General features: G+C 38.3%; 1 protein-coding gene across 4 annotated transcripts in view; it reads right to left on the reverse strand.

The window, feature by feature from the left end:
- LOC137579932 (uncharacterized) overlaps nt 1-22,323 on the reverse strand; it is a 49,137-nt gene that overhangs the window by 15,517 nt on the left and 11,297 nt on the right. For all 4 annotated transcript variants that reach the window (XM_068293831.1, XM_068293828.1, XM_068293829.1 and 1 more), the window contains exons 3-4: nt 16,617-16,663; nt 746-1,516 (exon numbers count right to left, since the gene is read on the reverse strand). In XM_068293831.1, coding sequence (XP_068149932.1) covers nt 746-1,505 — 760 coding nt within the window. In that variant the 5' untranslated portion in view covers nt 1,506-1,516; nt 16,617-16,663. The remainder of the gene's footprint in view (nt 1-745; nt 1,517-16,616; nt 16,664-22,323) is intronic.

The following is a 22,323-nucleotide window of genomic DNA, read 5'->3' on the forward strand; positions in this document are numbered from 1 at the left end:
AATTAAATTCATCAACGCTTGACATGACGCGGCAGTGGCAGCAGCAGCAGCAACAGTAAAACGGGCGGTAGGGGGAAGAGAATGGGCCTATATATGGCAGTTGTGTGCGGCTTATATAGGCAGCCAATTGGCAAAGTGAGAAGTTCACTTTGCCGCCATTATGAGGGCCATTGGATTGCCACGAGATATCCCCGCCAACTATGAGAAAGAGAGAGAGCGAGGCTGGTTCGATGTGCGAATGGGAGTGCTTAATTACATTTACACATGGACGCTGTGTATACATGATGAGTGTGGCATATGGCGGAGAGGAGTCTGGAGAAAGGACATAGCAGACAGTAGATAGGAAAAAAGCCAGAGCAGGCCAAGAGGAATGATCATGGTGATGCAATGGTTTCTGATTATTGGATATTTATATGGCTTGACAAGGCTGATTGCTGGTGGATAGCATGGCATGGGAATAATGGATAAGCATCTGCTACTGACTCTAACCTATCCCTATCCTAGCCTAGGTTGTGATGGTGATTCATTTGTGGGATGCCTCCCCTCAGCTTTTCCCTGACTATGTCTATCCATTCGTGGCTTTCTAAGCCCTTCATCTAGCATTGCCATCGAATTTATCGCTAATCAAGTTGCAACAGCGATTAACAGCGATCCTTTGGCCAACTCCTAATCGTTACAGCTTTACATAATTGCCTTTGTAGTTTTGGGGCCAGTGGGCATTTATTGAAATCCTTTTTGTACTTACGTGTGCAAAATCGTGGCTCATCACTGCCATCGCCGCAGTCGTTGTTGTTATTACAGAATTTGCTCAACGGCACGCAGCGTCCATTGGAGCAACTAAACTCGGCCAGGGAGCAACCGGTGGCGGAGCCGGAAGCGGGACCCATTTGCAAATTGGCAGGTTTGCCAGGACCCGAGCCAGCAGGACCAGCAGATGAGGAGGCGGGAGAGGGTGAGGCAGTGGCCAGGACGAGACTCAATGCCACACAGACGAGCCATGTTAGCATTGACGCCGGAAACGGTTGTCGCCGCTGCCGCTCATGCTGATGCTGATGGTGATGATGCTGTTGCTGTTGTTGTTGTTGTTGTTGTTGCTGATGGAGAAGGAGGCTGTTGTTGCTGCTGCTACTGCTGCTCCTCCAGCTGGAAGTCATTGTATTCAATGGTGTTGCTGTTGTTGTTGGTGCTGCTCCTGCTGCTTTAATTGCATGACATTGTGTTAGATTTGTTACCCTTGCTGTTGCCATTTCAGATGACATTTGCAGCATTTGCAACATTTTTGTGACATTTCTGTGTCGCTCATTTGGCAGCTGCATCTGCAACTGCATCCTGTTTCTACACTTTTCCACTCCTACCCTCCGTATTCTCTTTTCTCTCAGTCTGGTTGTTGTTGGTGTTAATGTTGCTGTTGTTCGGGCAGTGCTTGTTCTTGTTGCTGTTGTTCGTTGTTTCAGTTTCTTTGGCCTTTTTCTGCTCTTATATTTTTGTCGCCATTTCAATGCCATTTTTGTTGTGTCTGCAAACAGAAGCAAAACAAAGAAGAAAGAAACAGGTAAAAATAGAGAATTATTAATGATTCAAAAGATTTAAATCTAATGACTATAAACCATATATGTATGTATAGCCACAATCTAGTCCCTGTCCCACAACTAGACACAGAATTTCTTAATGTTTTTGGCCTGGCTTATTATTTCACATTATTTTCAAGAAACCTTTGAAGCCAAAAGGCAGTGGCTAAGTTCGAACGATGTTTTTTTCAACTTTGGGGGAACAAAGATAAGTCAAATTTCTGGCAAAGTAACTTCAGCTTTGAAGCTTATTGGCCCGTCTTTGATAAGATATTTCTATCTTGCATGCAAATGCAAAATGTAGAAAGTTATATTATCTAGTAGACTGGCTTATACATATGTAGCTTATGTATGTATATGTAGCTATGCCATCGATGGATCGAATTGGTAAGTTCGGTGGTCTGAACTCCTCACTTTTTCTTCTCTTAATACTTCAAAGTATCAGGTCGTGTGATTTCGATATGTCTTTATGCTTTCGAAAAATTACTCGAATTCTGAACAATAAATCTTGATTTTTTCAACGGACTCTCAACGAAAAGCTTTTCTAGGTGCATTCATGAGTTACAGTGGTGGTCTGTGGGCTAGCCCCTTTTTTATTTTTTAACTTTGAATTTGGTTTTCTTGGCTTTGTTCAGTCATTTGGTGGTTATTTAATTCACCTTTCGACGTTTTTTTGACAGGTGCATTTGAACAAAAAGCCCCCCACCATATTCGGTCAATAGGAGATATTGAGTTAGACATGTGAATTCTTTGAAGAAATTGTAGTTCTAGATAATCCAACATAAACTTCATACCAATGTTCAATTTAGCCCCAGTACTGGTTTTAGGGCCAATCGAAGTTCTGGGTTTTTATATGAAATTCTTGAAATCGTTTGGTTCGAAGCCGTTTTACGATACCAATTTAAGGTAACATACATTTTTCTTAATCAACATATGTAAGTAAATTGAATTTGCCGTCAAATGGTATATGCTTTATAAAAATCCGACAAAAATTAGATATGATTCAACACCTATTATTTTTAAAAACTGTATACATACATATATCCAAATCAATGACTAATTGTTCGATAGTTATTTTCATTCCTGAGAGAATCATTTGATTAACCAGAAATGTTTACACACTTTTTACACATTTCACTTGTGAATATCTTAAAGTCTACAAATGTAAACGTACATTTATGTATATATGTATATAATTGGGGTTTTTTGTTCGATATATTCAATATACAAATTTAAATACGCTTGAATGAGCGATTTCAGTATGCCAAATTTATGGCCAAATATTTATCGCCGGGCATATAAATTGAAATAAATGCGGACACGGAGCCGGTGTCTCCCTCTGACAAACTGAAGAGCAGAAATATTTGCAGCATAAACAGTTTTCTGTCTAGTTATAGTATCATAACTTTGGATACCTTTATTTTTGCAAAACAAAAAGAGTATTATGAACTTGCGAAGACAAAAAAAGAACAAAAAGTGTATTCATTTATAACAAATTGCTTGCAGTTCGAACTGTTTTTTGAGTTGTGCCTCCATTTTTCCCTCTTCCCCCACTTAGGTGAACTTCTTGGGAGAGCAAAAGAGAGTATGCAAATGTTCAGAGCATCAAATTTAGCTTTTGCGATGATTTTTCACATTTTCTTTTGTCTCGTATTGTTTTTTCTTTTTGTTTTTTAACAATATTTTTCCTGTGTTTTTTTTTTTTAACCATATTTTTCACGCCGAGCTAAGGACGAATTTTCACGCGCGTTGCACATTATGGTAAAGTTCTTGTTGTAGTCTCTGCCATTTTTTTTCGCTGTTTTGTTTTTGCCGTTTGCCGAGCGTGTAACGGTTTAATTCCCCCCCTGGTTGTTGTTGCTGCTGGGGGTCTGTTCCACTCTGCACAATGGATATATGTATGTGTGTGTGTGTGTGATATCCAGAGGTATAGCTATGGCAATGGCTATGCTCTGCTCTGGTTTGGTTTGGTATGCCATGCCAGAGACGATGTAAGAATTGATTAATGTGTTTTTGTGCAATGTTGCTAGGGGAAACAACAAAAAAAAGAAAGGAAACGGAGGAGGAGGAGCAGCAGGGAGAAGAGAATGCCTGTCGATTGCAGCAGCAGCAGCAGCAGCCAGTGATAACGATGAGTAGAAAACAAAAACAACACTTTGGTTTATCCATGGTTTTTTTTTTGTTTCTCCCCCTCTCTCTCTCTCTCTCGGTCTCTCTTACTCTCTGCAGATGATGATTTATGAATGTTGTTTTGGGTGAGCGGTGCGGTAAGAGGTAAATATGGAGGCTGGGGCCTTGCAACGCGTGACCTCAAAACAGCGTGTTGTCCAACAACAACAACAACAACTAGAATAAAAAACCAGGAGTCGGCAAGTCAATGAGTGCCATTGGGAAATTACAGCGCCAGAGGGACTGACAAAAAAGGCAAAAAAAGAAACCTACACACACACACACAAACGTACACACATGAAAAGTTGCATAATTTTAAATTAGATGCTCAGACATGAAGCAGACATGGGAACGGATGCAGCGGCGGCAGACATCAGCTTGGCAGTCGACAAAAACAACAACAACAACAACAACAGAAACTGACTCTGATAGTTTTCACTATGTCGAATCGGTTGGCAAATTAAATTAGTTACAGTATCGACATAAATACTCTACAATTTTAGGGTTTCATTAAACATTTCAATTATTAAACTAACAAATTTTGTGAGTAATTTTAGTGAAAAGTTTTTAATGTAGGTACTCTTTCATGAATAAGGGTATTCAATAAATTCATAGAAACTTCTGAAATTATTCCGCGAAATTCACTTTGACTACTCTAGCTGGAAGTAATTAATAGACCAAACTCTTAGTTTTCAAACTTTTGATACGAACTGATATGTGTTGAAGTGTTTTTGTCTCATGTGGGCAGGACATTTTTGCTAATCGGATGGTTTGACCAAACAAAACACCCAAAGCAATGCTATTTTACAGCTGTATTTGAAAGAGATTGATTAAGTCAAAAAGTCAATAAACAGGCATTAAACATGTAATTTTGCATATTTGTTTATGTAAGAGAGAAAAGTTTTCAAAGTTTTCTTTAAGTCTATTAGCAATATTTTTATTTTATTCCAAATATACAAACATTTGGTAATATATGGAAGACAGTTCTTTGAAAACCAGAAAAGAGTTTAAACAAATTATTGGAAATTTCTTTTCTTTTTGGGTTTTGTATATTGAGTTCTCAACTTATAGACTTGAGGTAAAGACATGGCACTTTCTGCTGACAAGAAATTTAAAAAAATGAGAACGTTATTATACAAAGTTAGATTAAAGATATAAATAAATAACTAAAAGTACAAAGTGAAGTATTTCTAAATGGTTCGAATTGAAACACATGAATTAGATGAATATCTTTGAAGTATTTAATTTTAAACTCTATTTCAGTTGCTAAAGTGTTTAGGTGGGTTATTTTACCTTCTTCTTCTACCTTATAAAAGAAAAATATAAAAAAAATTGTTTAGTTTGCGATTAGTAAAAAGCACTTATTAATTTAAAAACAGAAAAAATCTCTTTGGATTAATATTAAAATCTCAATTTTTATATTCTTTATTAATAAGTGTAAAGAAATATAAGTTTAATTGCTTAAAACGACTTACAGACTAATTTAAATTATTAATATAAATATTATTTTGTAGATCATCATAATAGTGTCCTCAAAAATGTTAATGACTTAATTATTATTTTTGATCGCAGCTGAATCAACTGATAAGCTCAATGCGAAGGCAGAGTATAGAGTTGCATTAAAAACATGTTGTTTTTAAGATTTTCATGGGTTTCTTTTGCCATCGCCTTGCCCCTATGTGAGGCAACCAGAGTTAGCTGCAGCAACCATTAAAGCGTCTGGAGTCTGGCGTCAGTGAATGTTGCAACAACTTTTATAACAAAAACGGAAAAGAACGGTCGGTCTTTCAGGGTTTTGCTTGTCGTGGACTAGTGGTGCATTAAATTGCTAATAATTTTTGATATGGCAAACTTTGTATCTATTCCTCCCTGCTGTTAACTGCCTTAATTTTTTGTTGGTTTTTGTTTTCTCTTCTTTTTGGTCATTTCGAAAAAGAAAATCTCAGTTAAGTGCTGTCGGGCTTAAAGACTTAAGTAAGCAATAAAGTTAAGGAACATGCAAGCAAACAAGCTTGTCCAATGTCAAAAACCTTTCGAATTTGCACTTGGGCTGCTTCTTTCCTCTACGGTCCTTTTTTTTTTCTTCTATGCATAGGACCAACAGCAACTTGTTTATCGCTGATGCTAGGCTAGGTTATCAGTACACTGACACACACACACACACACTGACACATTTAGAGGATATATAGCCATAGCTCTTCTCATATCTGTTTACGATGGCTTGTAAGATGACTATGGCGATGATGACGACGGCGGCGACGATGGCTTTGAAGGAGGCAACGAAGAGGAGCAAAATGCTGTTGGCTTTAATGGAGCACTGTAGAAAGCTTGATGGAGTGGGATAAAAAGAACTCATATCAGTTTTCGCCAACAGTATATGTGTGTGTGTGTGTGTGTGTGTGTGTGTGTACACCCTTGTCGTTTTCCCTTATCCTTGTGTAATGTTGCACACGCGCCAAGTCAAACATCAATATAAATTCAAGCTCTTTTACTTAGCTAACCTCACATTTGGTTTTTTCGTTTTCTTAGATATGTATATGCAAAATAGTTGCATAGTAGAAGAAAAAGTGTTAAAAGATATGTATGTATGTGTGTTTGTAAATTCCCGTCTGCGTTTGTAGTCGTCACCATCGCCATCGCCATCATCATCATCGTTATTATCGTCATCTGGCAAGCCGGAAGAGAACTTGACTTATGGTACAACAGCGGTAAGTCTTTCTTTCATTTTTTTTCTGTTCGTTGTCCCTCGTCATTTTCCATAGCAAACAAACTTTGCCTCAATGGCGCAGCGGAAAGGGAAGTGCACAGACTGCACATGTCTCTATGTGCATCAGTGTGTGTGTGTGTGTGTGTGTGTGTTAAAGACTTTAAATTTTGTTGCATACTTAAAGGCGAGATATTTCTTTTTTACTTGGGTTTTCTTGCGGTTCAATGCAATTTCGCCTCATTAGCATTGCCAAATGATAATTGCAACAATTTGCCAAACAAAAAAACGAATAACGAAATAAATATATAAACTGTAACAAATTATAACGCACAAGTTGAAAAGTTTGTCAACTCAAATTGGAAGTCAGTGCCAGAGTTGTTGGCAGTGCGGCTAAATTGTAACGAGCTTAACACTCATATGGGGGAAAAATCGTTTACCCTTGTGTGCGAGGCAAAAGGCATTTCTTTGGGGCATGTCAAACTCATGCTCTCGTCATCAAAAGTTTTCTTTTGCCCTCTGCATTTCCCTTACTTCTATAGGTGCCTGTGCCTGTGTGTGTGTGTGTGGCATTTCCGCTCCTAATGGCACATACAGACAAACGTATTTGTAGGAAAAAACTCACGTATGCGAAGCAAGCGCGTCAAAGTTATTTAAACACCAAGGCGGCTTCTTCTACTCAAGTTTCCTTCAAAAGGCTGTCATATATACACACACACACATATGTATGTACACATAAGTCTCTTTTTTGTCTCTCGTTTTGTGTTTTTTTGTTTTTCTTTTTTTATTATTATTATTTTCCCCTCTTCTTTTTCTTTACCACGGACTTTCACTAAGCTGCTTAGCGGCACTAAAGTGCTTTGGCAAAAAGCAAGAATATCCTGAATTTTTATATGGCTGAATGCCTTGCCTTTCGTTTATTTGTTTGCTTAACACAGTTAATGAGTTTTGAGATTTTTAGGCGGTTATTTAACGATGTGAAGAAAGAAGATAACTTCAAACTGATGGAACGTGTTCTTCTAATTGGCTCAAATGGACAGTATATAGATATTTAAGACATACATATTTATATTACAATCTCTGATACTCTTACATATTTTCTCTATTATGTCCATTCTTCTAGGAGTCAAAAAGTAGTAAGAGCAATAAAATGAATGGCGCCAAGGTCTGATACCTTCTTTTTACTGCATTAAAGAACTAACTTCGCATATAACAAATTTGTGTTGTTCGTTTTCTAATGAGTCTTATTTGGTATCCTCTAAGGACTTCAGAGGTATAACATTTTAGCACTAACCATAGAATACTATGGTTAGTGATTTTAGCTAGTGGTTAGAGTATTTTATGAGTTTTCAAGTTTTTAGGGAGCTGAATAGTTAAGAGGATATCTATTATCTATTTCTATCTTTTCTTATATTTGATTAATTGTGTAGTAAAATAATAGTTACAATTTATAAATTTAATAGATGTAATTAAATAGACTTGAAGTTATTTGTGTATAAAGCTCTGCCTAATGTCCTTTTTAAGTGAACTTCAATCAAAGAGTTCATTTAATGTTATAACCTTTTGTTTTCGTTTATGTGGCCAATTTCGGTGACAGTTAAATTTAGCTCAGATTTCTTAGTAAAACCAGTTTACAAATTCGTTCTTTAATTCTACTTTTTTTTTTTGCTGTTGGCCCTGTTTCTCCTTAGTCATAAAAATTAAGTGTTAAAGTTGCGTTTTTTATGGATATTTTCAATGCCAGGGTTTAATGTCCCGTGTACCTACTTAATTAAACAACACGCAACGCACTTCAAAACTTAATTTAATTTTGCGATTGAAATTTATAGCCTCAACTTTTCTGCTTGTCATTGGGTGATGTATAGGATCGTATAACAGAAATGTATATACATACATATACATACATACATATATAGCAGCATTTTGCCATTATTTAACCCTTGATTGTTATTCATACAATGCGGCGTTAAAGTGTATTTTAATTTGATTTCATTGTTCTCTGTCATTGACGGCCATTCGATGGCATTTGATAGCCAAATGAATATGAATTGAACCAAGGGGAATATGAATTGAAAATGGGACGTCGGCATCTGTGAGGTGTTTGGGTTAGAGAGAAGGAGTTGGGGAGGGGGTTCAGTTCTTTTTTTTTCGGCTCAAATGACATTCGTTTCATTGCGTTTCAACAATTCGATTAGCGTGAAGGTGGCGCATTTTGTGGGCAAAAGGGGTGTGCCTTGTTGTCAGGCTTTCAAATGACACGGCTTTTTAATTAGTTTTTAGTGTATAGTGATGGAGCTTTGCGATGGAGATGCGAATGGGATCGGGTGAGTGAATTTGGTGACTGGCTAATTAATATGACAGACACAGACATCGACACAGGCGCAGGCACAGGAAAAGCTTTGCAGGCAGGACATTAGAAAATTTGAATTTCATTTGATGGGTAGAGAGGGGAATTTGATTTGAATTTGATTTTGATTCCCTTCCCTCCCTTTTTAGAGGAATATTAATTGAATTTTTCGTAATTGTCATTCAATTTGTATGATTTTGCCTTAGAAAATTGCTATAAATGTCTACATTTGTATGTAAATATATCCTTTATATTGAATTGAAATTACAATAGATGCCCACACAAATCAAATCAAAATGCGTCACTGCGAGTAACAAATCAAATGTAGCAAGCATTTTAATTAAAAGTTTAGAGCAATAGTTTAACATGTAATATCAAGCATACGCCATGTTGGCTCTACACTGGTATTGTTTTGGCTTAAAGTGCTATTTCTGTTGTTCTATTGCCCAATGAAATGTATTTGAAGTAAACATATATTGAAATTTTGCAGGGTAAATGGTAAATGTTTGGCAAATTGCCATTGGAATCTGCTGATTGATGAGCTTTTAAACAGATTGAAGTGGTTGATATTCCCCTATTTTTATCACTCTCTATCTTTCTCATACGTATCATTAATTTTAATGCCCAGAAATCTCGCGCGTAAAATATGCATATGAGGGAATCCTATCAACTGACAGGCCTGTCGCTGTCAACGATTCGTCCTTCATTTTCGCATCATTATTATCATAATCATCATCATCATGAGCATCATCATCGTTGTTGTTGTCATCGTCATTATCTTATGCTTCGGTTGTTGTTGTTGTTGTTGCGATTATTTTGTTGAACAAATATGTAGAAATGTGTGTGCGTTGATTCTTCAGGCGCATTTTGCATGAATTACTTTTGCCTTTGTTAAAAGCAAACAACAATGCCTAAGCTGACGATGAGCAGGAGCAGGAGAAGGGCGAGTAGAGAAGATCTGTTGGAGCAGCAGCAGCAGCAGCAGTCGGAGGATGACATGCTGATGTGCGTGCCAAGGATTTGTAAGCTGTGAAATGTTCAAGGATACGCGCGACCCACATATGTGTATGCAGGCAAAATACAAATAAGACAACGCCTGACAAAATGGAAAAGATGAAGGAAGAAAAAAATTCTATGCAAAACAGATATATATAGTTACACACACACACAAACAGAGGCTAAATATATACATATATATCTAAGTAAACTGTGGCAAAATTTGTGTTAGCTAGAGAACTGGGGGTGGGCAGATGGGTAGGGGGACTGAAGTGAGTGTTGTATTTACTAAACATTTGTCACAATGTCTCTGCTCACATCAGGCAAGCTGCTGGCAAATGGGAAGGAAAAGATTTTCCCAACAACTAAGCAATTGCAAATAATTCCAATTCTATTCGAGTGTGCCTCTGTGTGTGTCACATCTATCTTTGTGTATGTGTGTGTGTGAGTTTATTTGTAGCAATAATTTTGCTTCTCATTTCTCTTTACGCTTCATTTTATTTCAAAGTCAAATTGTTTTTGCCTCAGTAATTTGTTTTCTATGCAAATTTTTTGTATCCTTCAAATTTGTTGAAAAATGTCGAAAGATTTACTGTACATTTTTTGTTGTGTGTGTTGTTTCTTGTTTTTTTTTTTTTATTGAGAATTTTGTTGTTGTTGGTTTGTTTAATAAGAAATCATTGGAAATTCGACAAAAGGGATTTTTTTTTTTTTTTTTAAAATCTGTTTAAGCAATTGTATTATACTTTTTATTCAATTGCTGTAAGAGAAAAAAATCTCCTGCCAAAGCGTTAGTCACTTTTGCCTGAAAGGCAAATGAATGGCATACTTTGGCACCTAGTTTCCCTTCCCCTTTGTTAACCTATTACATCTCCACACTCTCTTTGCATTGCTTGCCCTCTGTATAGTCAACACACTGTTTCTCTCTCTCTCTGTCTCTCTCTCTCTCTCTTTGCTCTAAACCCAAGCTACAAGTGCCACTCAACTTGTACAAGTGAAGTGAAAGCATTGAGAAGTGGCTGCCTGTCCCAGTCCCAAAATAAAAAATAAATATAAAATTGGTAGGATATTTTTATTTTCCTTTTTCTTTTTTTTTTTCTTTTTGCAACCAAAATGGCAAAGAAAAATCGAAATAGAAATTGAAAAAAATCAAATTTCAAGTGGTAAATGGAATGTGGCATGGGCGGTTTGGGGCAAGGCTATTTGCATAATGCGACTGCTGCATGAATAAACCATGTTGAAGATGGCATCGTGTAGAATCCGCGAACCTTTTACCTTCTCACGCTGTCCCCCTCCCTCTCTTTATCTATCTCTGTCTGTCTGTGTGTGTGTGTGTGTGTGTGTGGCAGTTGGTAAAGAAAAACACTTAAATCAAATCAGGCGAGGAATGTTTTTTAAGCTCGTTTTTTAAAAGAATTCTACAGTCACCGCGGCGACTGAACAGGTTATGATGATGCACACGCCCACATACATACATACATACATACATATGTATATGTACACACACATGTCCCCCTATACAACTAAGACACAAAGGGATATATCGACACATGAAGCGATAAAGCCTTGCACGCTTGATTGAACATTTTTTTGTGCCAGCAGAAAAGCCAGCGTAAAAGAAGAAAAAAAAAAAATAAAGTAAAAGGCAAATGGTCGCAAAAAATGAAAAAAAATAAAACAGCTGCAGAATACCTTGTCTGGCTGTCCGCAACTCCTATGCTGCTCTGCAGCCAGCCAGCTCCATCTTCATCATCTTCTACTTCCCCTCTGTGCTATTTAAGGACAATTTATGTGGCTTTAAGGACATCTACGGCTGCCGCTGGGCCTTTGCCCTCATAAGTATGCCATGAAAAATGTATAGCAGCTGGCTGATGGAAAAAGACGAACAAAAAGAAATATATATGTATGTATGTATGTATGTATGTATAAAAATGGAAAACCCTTTTGGAAAACTACACAAAACTGACAATGAATATCAAATGTCAATGACAGCCGCAGCTCGGCAGCAAAGTAAAAACTATTTCGCAGGACTCGCAGGACGTTGGCATATACATACACACACACACACAGACAAACACACACACGTCTTCAGGCCAAATATGAAATAAATCACTGGGCGGGTTATTGACACGTAAGCAAATATTTACAACCGCATGGTGGGTCTAAGGGACCTGCAAAATGTCAACTTGCCTCGTCCCTTATGTCCTCTTTACCTATCCGTCCGGATCCTTCTGGCACCTGCACCCACATTGCGGCATGCAAGGCAGCCTGTAATGGGGCAACTCTTAGGAATTTCCTCATCCTACTTCCCTTACATCTCCTGCTCCGTCCACCTTCGATATTCAGTATGGGCATGCTAAATTTTCAGCTCCCCTTGTCAACCTCAGCAAGGATGTCGACAGCAAAGTCCACTTAATCCAAATTCTCTAAAAATTGTCAACGGCTTGTGGATTGAAACTGAAACTGAGGAGACGACGGCAACTGAGCATAAGGAACCTGAGAAACTGCTGCGCCAATGTTAGTTCAACCTTTTCCTTCCACCATCGACATTGACGATGACGAGAACTTCGATGCTGACGTTGACTTCGCTTGAGCCCAGCAATGTCAAATAACTGGCATGTGTATATGAGTTGCTTAGTCTTTGCATACATATATATGTATGAGCGTGTGTGTGTGTGTGTGTGTGTGTGTTTGTATACCATGTCATCAATTTCGCCTTGAATTTGTTTACCCTTTGGCGGGGTGGCTGTCATATGCGTTGATGATGGCTCTCGGGTTCTTGGCACTGTTTTCAGGCAGTGTAAACGCGTTTGAAGGGTAATCGAGTGGGTGGCAGTCTGGGGGGCTGGGAAGTCTTTTGTAGCCATCTAATGTGGGGTGAACAATTTGCGAGATGTTGAACAACAACAATATATACAATATGCTGTTTATCTATCGCTAATTATAGACTTTCGTTGAAAGGCAAAATCATTGCAAACGGCACTGCATCAATATGAATTCATTTATTTACATATATCCTTCTCTACTGTAAAGACACTATAAATAGTATGTTTATATAATTTAAGTGACAAATACATATAGAACTCTAGAAGAGTAATATAAACAATAGATAAAGTACACCTTCAAAAATAGTTTAAATTGGAATTCATTGTTTATTAGAAACTTGGACTCTTAATTGACTGTTGCAGGTCCTTTGAGTAACTAGCATAGTGATATGTTCAGTAGTTCAAGGAACATAATTAACATATACATATGTATGAATGTAGTTTGGTTCATTAGTAGCATATGAATTATTCGTTGAAAAAAAGTTGAATGAATGTTGCGTATTTCTTATTATACCACTCGATAAATATTTATGAATCTTTATAGACTCTGCGACTCTCTGTGTGATCTCTTAGATAACAATTCTCCGATTGATTGGCATGTTTTGCTGGCCTGTCCCCTACCTCCTGGCCCAGTCTGATTTCTGTCTGATTTCTGTATAACTCATCCAATCTCAATAATGAACTTCCAACAATTAGACACAATCAATCTCATTGTCAAATTTTATGACAAATGAAATGTGATTGGCAAGTAGCACTAAATGTACAAGGTTATATGCTGATGCAGCATTAGTCGGGAATATAGATAATGAATGCTTAATGAATTCAGAATTTCAGCATAGTCATGCCACGATTGACCCAGACATAAAGTCCTTCAGTCTCCGGAGAGATGCTTTTGCATTCTCCGTTCTATGTAGACCATATTATCCTTATCGCTTTCTGGCCATTCATTGCTATGATGATGCATAACTCTGTCAGACATATCAGCTCAATGGCATATCCTTGCATGCACATTGAACGAATGATATACATATAAAGCTATGCTAGTCAGACATTAACCTGCTCTTTCTCTTCCTCTCTCTGTCTCTCACACTCTCAACCATTGCCATTTCCATCTCTACGCTCTATTCTATCACCATGCTCCGTATCCGGCGCATTCCCGAGTTAAGTGATTGGTGAAATCTATTTGCATAATTTTTACAGATTTTTCAATGGCTGTCATGCATAATGTGCAGCAAGGACCTACGTCAAGTGTTTGCCAGCAGTTGCAATGATAGCCCGGACTCTGCGTCTCCTTCGTCTCCGTTGGCATCTCCGACAACGCGTCCGCCTCCGCCTCCGTCAGTCTCTTGATAAGGAAGGGGGGCACATGTGTTGGCAAACATGGCAGTTAAGCTCCCACACACACACACACACACCTACTTCAGTAACTTGTTCGTCGTCTACGACTACTATTTCTCTCACTCACGCTCTCTCTTTCTGAAATTTCTTGTAATACTCTTGCCAAATTTGTCAGGTTAATTTAAAAAAAAAAACTCAAGATATTTATTAACGAACTGAATTGGGCAACATCGGCATATGCATATGAGCAATCGGAAGATTGCTGAATATTGAATGAAATCTCCATTATTGTCCATTTATATTCCGTAGGAAGGATAGCTTTAATGATTGTTTGCCTAAGGGTATACAAACTTCGGCTGGGCAAAAGTTGTCTTGACTTTAAGAGTTTTTTATTTTTTGTTTCTTTTTGTTTTGTTTTTGGTGGTGAAAATTTTTGCATATGCGAATATTTTATGCAGATTTATGTCAACTTTTTGGGCTACGTGTCCTGCATGCTTGCCACGTGCATTTATTGAATTAGTGTGAGTTATAGTTAGCAAGGCTCTTTCTCTCTCTCTCTTTTTCTCACCCTACGTCGTCAGTGTTGTAAAGTGCTAAAATGGTTGTAAATTTTTGGGCATCAGCTTGAAATGACATGGAGGAGTGAAAGCAGTGGAGCTAGGAACTTGTAACTGCTAACTGGGAGCATAGTATACGGGCAAAACTGTCAAGCAAACAACGAAAAGTTCCTTTTGCCCTACTCAGAGGACTTCTTCTCCATCTCCAACTTCACGTCCATGTCGCCGTTTCCACCTCTCCATCCACATATACATTTCCCTATTGCGTATATACAAGCATGTACTACAGACATTTTCCATTGTTATTGTTGTTGCTGATGTTGATGTTGCTGTTGCTGTTGCCGTTCCCATCGTTGCCTGTCGCTGGGGCCTGTTTCCTGTCGCGTTGCGACCTCCATCTTCATTTCCACCTCTCCTTGGCCTATTCCGTTGCTCTCCGTCCGACCACTGCCCATTTTTTCGCATTTTTTTTAATGAAAAGAAAACTTATCTCCAACTTTATGATGATTTCCACACAGCGAAAGAAAAAGCAACTTCAAGTAGGAGAATGAGGACGATGCTTTTGCTTCTTCAACTTTTTCTTGTTGCTTTTGATACGTTTTTTTTTTTTTTTTTTTTTTCTTGCTTCTTTATTTTTTCTTTCTTTCATACTTACTTATTTGTGTTGTGCGTTGCTTTTCCATTTCCTTTGTGTCTGTATGTGAGTGTGTGTCAGTGTGTGTGTGTGTGTGTGTGTGTCCGCCATCCCATCCACCATCTTTTGCCGTCTACTCTGAGACATGTTTACCCAGTCAGCTGAAGACTGAAGTGGGACAACACTTAATTTTGTGTAAGTACTCACTCAGCTCATTAACCGAGTCAAAAGGAAACTGAGCCCTGCCCAAAGAAAATTCAAATTCAAAAGCTCTGTCAGCACAGAGGAAATTAAATTTAAGTACCAAACGCACAAAAACGACAAGAAAAAAGAACGAAAAGTAGTTATCTTAGAGGGCCAGACTATTTCCTTTAAATACCCTTGCTAATTCTTTGTATCAGCGGGAAACTATTTTATTTTCAAATCCGATTGTTTCCATTAAAATGTATTAGTCAATCAACGTCGATGTTTTTCTCAAGACTATTAAGTCTTTTGTCTTGTCATTTTCTCTAATGAACTCTGCTGGATAAAAGCCATCGGAATATAGCCTTGTCAAAGCATTTTATATACCCAATTTGGGGGAAAGTGTATGTCAGCTGAGACAAAAAAGAAATACAAAAAAAATGAAGAAAATGACTAAAATAATTTGCTCATTTTCTTTTTTGGCCAAGTGACTAAATGGGAATAACGAATGCGAGTCCTTTTAGTTGGCTCAAGTGAAGCCATCAATTAGGGCATGCAGGCACGCACGGATTTTGTTTGCAGCTCACGCCTATCTTAATATGTTCTCCGGAACACTCATGCTTACACACACACATACATTTTGTGAGTCTCCTGTCATAGCTTAGCAGGACAACGTTGCCAGCTGACATTTGTGGTGTAAACTAAATAGCCAAATGCAACTTCCCTGGCAATTTTTCAAATTTAAATAAAAGCATTTTGTTTGAATAAATGCCAAAGAAAAACTTTTTTTAATTTTGAAATTAACAAGTAGTCAATGAAAGTGGAATCGGACTTTCTTTTAAAATGAACTGCAGGACAATTTGAGTTAAATTGCCATCAGAAAGGTGGCCCAGGTGGCAATATTTACTACAATGGCAGGTGAGATCTGGCTTCCGTTTGATGCTTTAGCAGTTTTGATGATTAAACGATTTATTTAAACAGCTTTGGTTTCTTTTTAGCATATTTACAATGAATACTTATTTTAAAGAGACCTAAAGAGAAGCCACAGAAACTATCTTTGGTGCTCAACACAAAAGCTTTAATTTTAAAGATTTACTAAAGTTTTAGTTCTTAAATGTTTCTAATAATCCATATTTAACTTTTAAAGTAAGCTCCCTTTTATTGGGATTACAAATACCCGTAGACTAAAACTAATGCCCAAGTGCTGACCAAATGGATCAATATAGAGCAACAATATTAAGAAACAAACTACAAGTCTCTGAGCTAGTTGAATTGGATAAAAATGTTTGACTTACCTTGTCAAATGTTTTGTTTTTTTCTTAAACAAAGCCAGCCATCAGATCTGTAATAAAAAAATTTAATTAATTTAAATAAACATTTAATATTTAACTATCTATCTAACAGCTCTTGATCATTGAAAAATATATATAAATTAGGATTTATTTTATCTTTAAGCAGAGTCTTAAAGAAAATATCACCTTAGTCAAAGAATTTGTTAAAGGTGCCTAATAAAATTAAAGCAAAATTTTTGGCTCGACGATGGAACATGTAATTTTGTACGATTTGATTTATTTAAAGTCTCACTTAAATGGTTATTTAGAGTGGGAAAATCTTAGAAACTTCTATAATCGAGCTATGAATTTAGGTATGAGAAGCAAATAAAGCTTAAAAATTCGATTGAAGACGTAATGTATTTAATTTAAACGTCTTTAAATTCAGATGCAAATTCAAAACACTAACTTGGATAACTAAAATTTACTTTGACTTTGTTCGAAGACCATTTCATCCTAAAACCATTAACAAATTTGAATATTAGGTGTGAACTTTTCGCAAACTAAAGTTTCTCAAATCAAGATTAAGTCTAATTTTAAAGTTAAATGCTAAGACTCTTGAAAATTGAAATGGAAAAACAGAAAAAAACGTTAACATTATTAATTCTTGATAACTTTTTAAGTCACTGAAGAGTGTAAATCTTTTTCTTTATAAGCATACAATCAAACAAAAAAGGCCAATCAAACATTCAATGGAAACTTTCAATTGCCAAATGACTAAAGTCTGTGCCAGTCTGTGTTTTTCCCTTGAAAAGTCATCATTTTATTTCCGAAACTATTCAAAAAACTCTTGGCCAGTTTCGGTTGTTGGCATTTACTAACATTGCTTTACCCTCACATGAGTTTGCCTCGCATTCCCAATGGAAATTGGGGCTTTGGCTTGACTTTAATGCTTTCAAATGCCTTTGCCATGGAGAGCATTCGTAAGGGAAACCACTTTAAATAATTACAATGGACATATACAAAGCTGGGGGCAGAGGGACAGATGGGCCAAACCAGCGACGAGAACAACAATTACAATATGGAAAACAGCCAAAAAAAGAAAGCCAAAGGGGGAAAACCAACAAAAACAAGAGAAAAAGAGAGCATCACCACAATATGAAAATATGTAAATACACAAGCCACAAAATACACATAAATATAAATATAAACTAAAACAAAACAGCAAAAAAATAAATAAAAAAAAAAAGGAGAAAAGAAAACAAGCAACATTTCACTTAAATTAGAAGCGAAAATGGCGGAAAAATATTCCAGAGCAACTCACCGACGCTGTGTTGCCCCCTAGAATCAGACAATAATATCTATGTCAGGCAACCACAACAACAACAGCAGCAGCAGCAGCAGCAGCAACAACAAGAGCAATTGTTGTGGTAAACTAAGGGCCACGCCTCCTTTAGCCACCCAACCCTCGGCGGCCAGGTAAATGGCGGCTAAGCGGCAGAGCTCAAAAAAACTTAAATCTCTGTGTAATATTTTTCCATAAACTAAAACATGAGAAAAAAGACAGAGAGAGAGAGAGAGAAAGAGAGGCGGCGGGGACAAAAGAGAATATAAATAGAAGAATGAGAAGAACAGTAGAGTGGCGAGACTGCCACATTCCGGCCACATATTTAATGCTAAAAGTTGAAGTGGAATGTGCTGGCAGGTGGCAAGAGGCAATAGGCAAGAGGCAAGCTGCTGATAGAACTCATTTCAGTTGGAAGAGTTGCTAGCGCAGAAGGCATTCTGAGAGCAAGGAGAGAATGAGAATGGAGAATGGCAACTGGAGCATGCAAAGCACATCCGAGTGGATGCAATGGGAGTTAGGGAGTTAACTGGCGACATGTTTAAGGAGGTCAGCAGTTGGTGGTAAAACAAAGAGACCAAAAATGGTCTCGTTCATTCATTTAGCCACTACTTTACATGCGAATATAGAAATGAATAGATATATTTTGGTTGGTAATACAAGTCGCTCCTTTTAGCTTTTGAACCAATTAGGCATATAGACTTGTCTTGGCCAGGCCTATCGACACATTGGCCAATTCCAAGGAACAGCTTGATGCAGCAGACAAAAGCCACTCGTAACTTCAACACAAACACATCCAGAGCAACGGGAGGCTGAGAGTCCTTTGTGTGGCCTACGCTGCTCTGCACATAGCACTGTGCATGTGTGACTAAAAAGAATTAAAGTAGAAGGAAAACTAGAAATCTCCAGCATGGCCAACATGCCAGCGACACGCCCTTCTAACGCCCCAAGAAGAGCAGACAATATGCTCACTGCTCCATGGATAACTTCGTGGTCTGACAAAGCATCGTAGCTGCGATAAGGATGAGGACAAGTGAGAGATGGACGACGAGGACGAGAACAAGAAGGAGACGACAACGATGGCGTCAGCATTGCATGAAAAATGGCACTTGATAAGGTGCCTCGGGGAAGGGAGTTGCTTGGTTGCCGTCGTCATCCTGCCAAGCAGGAAGTGTGAAGCAGCGTGCATAACAAACCGTAGAAGGAGTTCCACGAGCAGCGCACCATCTCTCTGGATAAGCAACTGTGACGAGTTTGGGTGCACCAGCACCAGCAGCAGTAGCAGCAGCAGCAACAGCAGTGGTTGCAGCCCGCGGGCTGCCATTTGTCTCTCCATCACCCACATCTCCATGGTGTTTTTCCCGCTGAGTAAATAGCAAAAGGCGCGTGTAGTAGGGTTTTTCATCCTTTCTTTTTTAGTTTACAGTCTTTTTGTATGTGAGTGTGTGTTTGTGTGTGTGTGTGTGCCGCTGCCTGCCCCTTTTGTTCCCCTGTGGCTTATGGATGTAAGTAAGTGGCTCTTGGTTAGTTCGTTTGCGTTGCCACTTCCGCGTCAGGAGCGCGCGACACGAAGAGCCAAGTTGCTGTTGCTGTTGCTGTTGCTATTGCTGCTGCAGTTACAGTTGAAGTTGCAGTTATTGCAGTGGTTGTTTCTGCAATGTGACCACCGTTGTGTTGTCCTGCCTTGTCCCAATTTAGCCACGTTCCGTTTCCCAATTGGCGCAACTGGATAAACAGACTGGCTGCCTGACTGGCTGACTCGCTGACTGACAGACAAATTGGTATGAGCAAAAGCATGCCTCTTGGGCAAAACGTACTCAGTGTCTTCCATCAGCTGGGCAAAATAAAGGAAATTGTTAGCCCTATGTAATCACTATAATCAGTCTTATGGCAGAAATCCAACTGCCACCACTGCCAAATGAAAAACAAGAACCACAAGAGGACAAGAAACAGATATAACATCTTGAGTCAGTCTATCCTCTGTTATAGAGAAAACTAAAACAAATTTCACAAGGCATCAGCTACCTCGACGTTTCAATTTCGGTTAAGTCAACTGCAAACTTCTGCTTTCTGGCTTTAACTCATTGAGAAATGTTTATACAAACAAACAAAAACCAAGAACATAGAATTTCTAATTATTTTAAATTTGAAAAACAAAACTAAGAAATTTCATATAAAGATTTAAGTTTTAATCCCCTTAGCCGTTATTAACTATTGCTTAATAATTATAATTAGTTTCCTCCATTCGATTGTCTAATTAATGAATTTATCGAGTGCTTTCAATTTATGGGAATTTAATTGACATTTACATAAATCGGCTATTAACCAGAATTGCTGTTTACCACAAAGTCTAACGGGATGTTGGATTTTCCGATTGAGTGCATTTTGTGTGTGGTTTGGCAAAGTGTATCGAAATATTAATCCATCTTCTTGCATATTATCTGCTTGTTGTTGTTGTTGTTGTTCTTGAGTTGAGTGAGAAAATGCGAATTGAATTTGTAAAGTTTTCAAGTCAATGGAAAATAATATGCTTGTTGTGTGTGATGGCTTAATCAAAGACAGTCAACCAGCTGAGTCTTTGGTGTCTTTTCGTTTCACCTCTCTTCGTTCTCCTTGTTATCGTATGCCGTCGTGACTGCACTGCCAATGGCAGCGAATCAGCGCTGAAATTACCTCATCGATGAGGCCATGGGGCGGATAGAATTCAAGGGAAAAGCAGCTGAGGTGGGGTGGAGGGGTGGAAGAAACGTTTGCTATTGGGATTTTTACTGGTACTTTGGTTCCTTATCCTTGGCTTGCCTTGCTGCGCACGTTGCAAATTAACTTAATGTTGAATTTTCTCCAAAAGGGGGGAGAGTAAGGGGTGCAAGAGAAAGGAGAACTTGCTGGCAAGTTTGCTTGTTTGCTTCCTGCTGCCTGCAAAAGTGTCCTTAAGTGTTGCTAATGCCGCTGTACAGGAAGGAAGTTGCTTACAAGACACACACACACACACACATATATATAGTACATACACAATCAACACACACAAACACACACACATAGAACTAATGGGCTTAGCTTTGCACTTTTGCAGCCACTTGGCAAGTTTTTCTCCCCAGTTAAGTTTTTAATAAAATGAACGATTCCTCATTTCCCCCAAATCCTCATCTACCCCGTCTAGCCTCATATTTAACCCACACATACATACATACAAACATACATACACACTCATACAAAAAACATCTTCAAGTTGCTGCACTTCATCTCATAAAATATCCATAGATAACTTGCCGCACGAAAACATCAACAGCAATTGAAGTCAAGTTGCTCTGCCTACTCCCAGCACCCAACTCCCAACACCCAACATCTAGCTCCCCGCCCAGCTTTCCTTAAACGGATATTATAAATTTTCAATTTCATATCCTTGCCTTTTTGCCAGTCTCCATAGTCATCGTCGTCGACTTGGTCGTCGCCGTTTGTCGTCTTCGGTGAATGCTTCAAGTTATTTTCGCAGCGCTCTCTAATGAGTTTTCTCTTATGCCCAAGCGCTTAAAATGAAAATATGTTTGCTTTGTGGCTCTGCTTCAATGTGAAGTAGAAGTCCTCGCCGCAATCTTTGCTACTCCTCCCCCTCTGCCTTTCCCTTCACCCCACACAGATATACACAACCACACACAATGCAATTCGATGCGAGGCTTTTGCTGCTGTTGGCTTTTTCAAGTGCTTTGCCACTTTACTTCGCCTGCTTGGCTTCTTTTTTATGCGATATGATGAGAGCATATTCTTTTGCCCCTCTCCCTCTTCATCTGTCGTTCTCTTCTCATTTTTTTTGTGCCACGGCTTTTGTTTTCGAAATGCATGCAAAAAAAAAAAAAAAACAACAACAACAGCGTGGCATGCATATGCCGGGGTAAAGGGAATGGCTCCATATATATTTGAGGCAGGTGCTGAGGCGTGCCAGAAAACGCAAGAGCTGTAAATGGTACAGACGTTGTGTGTGAGTGGGCGTGGGCGTGGGCGTGTCTGTGTTCCTTTTTCATTTTGCATATGCTGATTGCGAATTTCTATTTTTGTATGACGCCTCCCCCTACCTTGCACAACCCGAATTCCACTTCCCCCTATCAGATGTTCTTTGTTCTCGCCGTAAGATCGATTTTTTTGCGGCTTTAAATTAAATCTTTAACAGTTGAAATTAAAACAAATCGTGTAGAAAAAAAATGTGTACCAAAACAAAAAAAAGAAGAAGAATAAATTACATCAAAATGTCAGCAAAAAAAAAAACAAAAATGTCAACGCGAGTTGCAACATAACATGAACCGCAACAGCAGCAACGCCAACAATACCAGCAACACGGGGCAAACATGCAACTAGTTGGCAGGGGGCAGCAACATGGCAGCTCCAGCTGCC

The sequence above is a fragment of the Drosophila tropicalis genome, unplaced genomic scaffold (assembly GCF_018151085.1).
Source record: "Drosophila tropicalis isolate 14030-0801.00 unplaced genomic scaffold, ASM1815108v1 contig_805, whole genome shotgun sequence".
NCBI lineage: Eukaryota > Metazoa > Arthropoda > Insecta > Diptera > Drosophilidae > Drosophila > Drosophila tropicalis.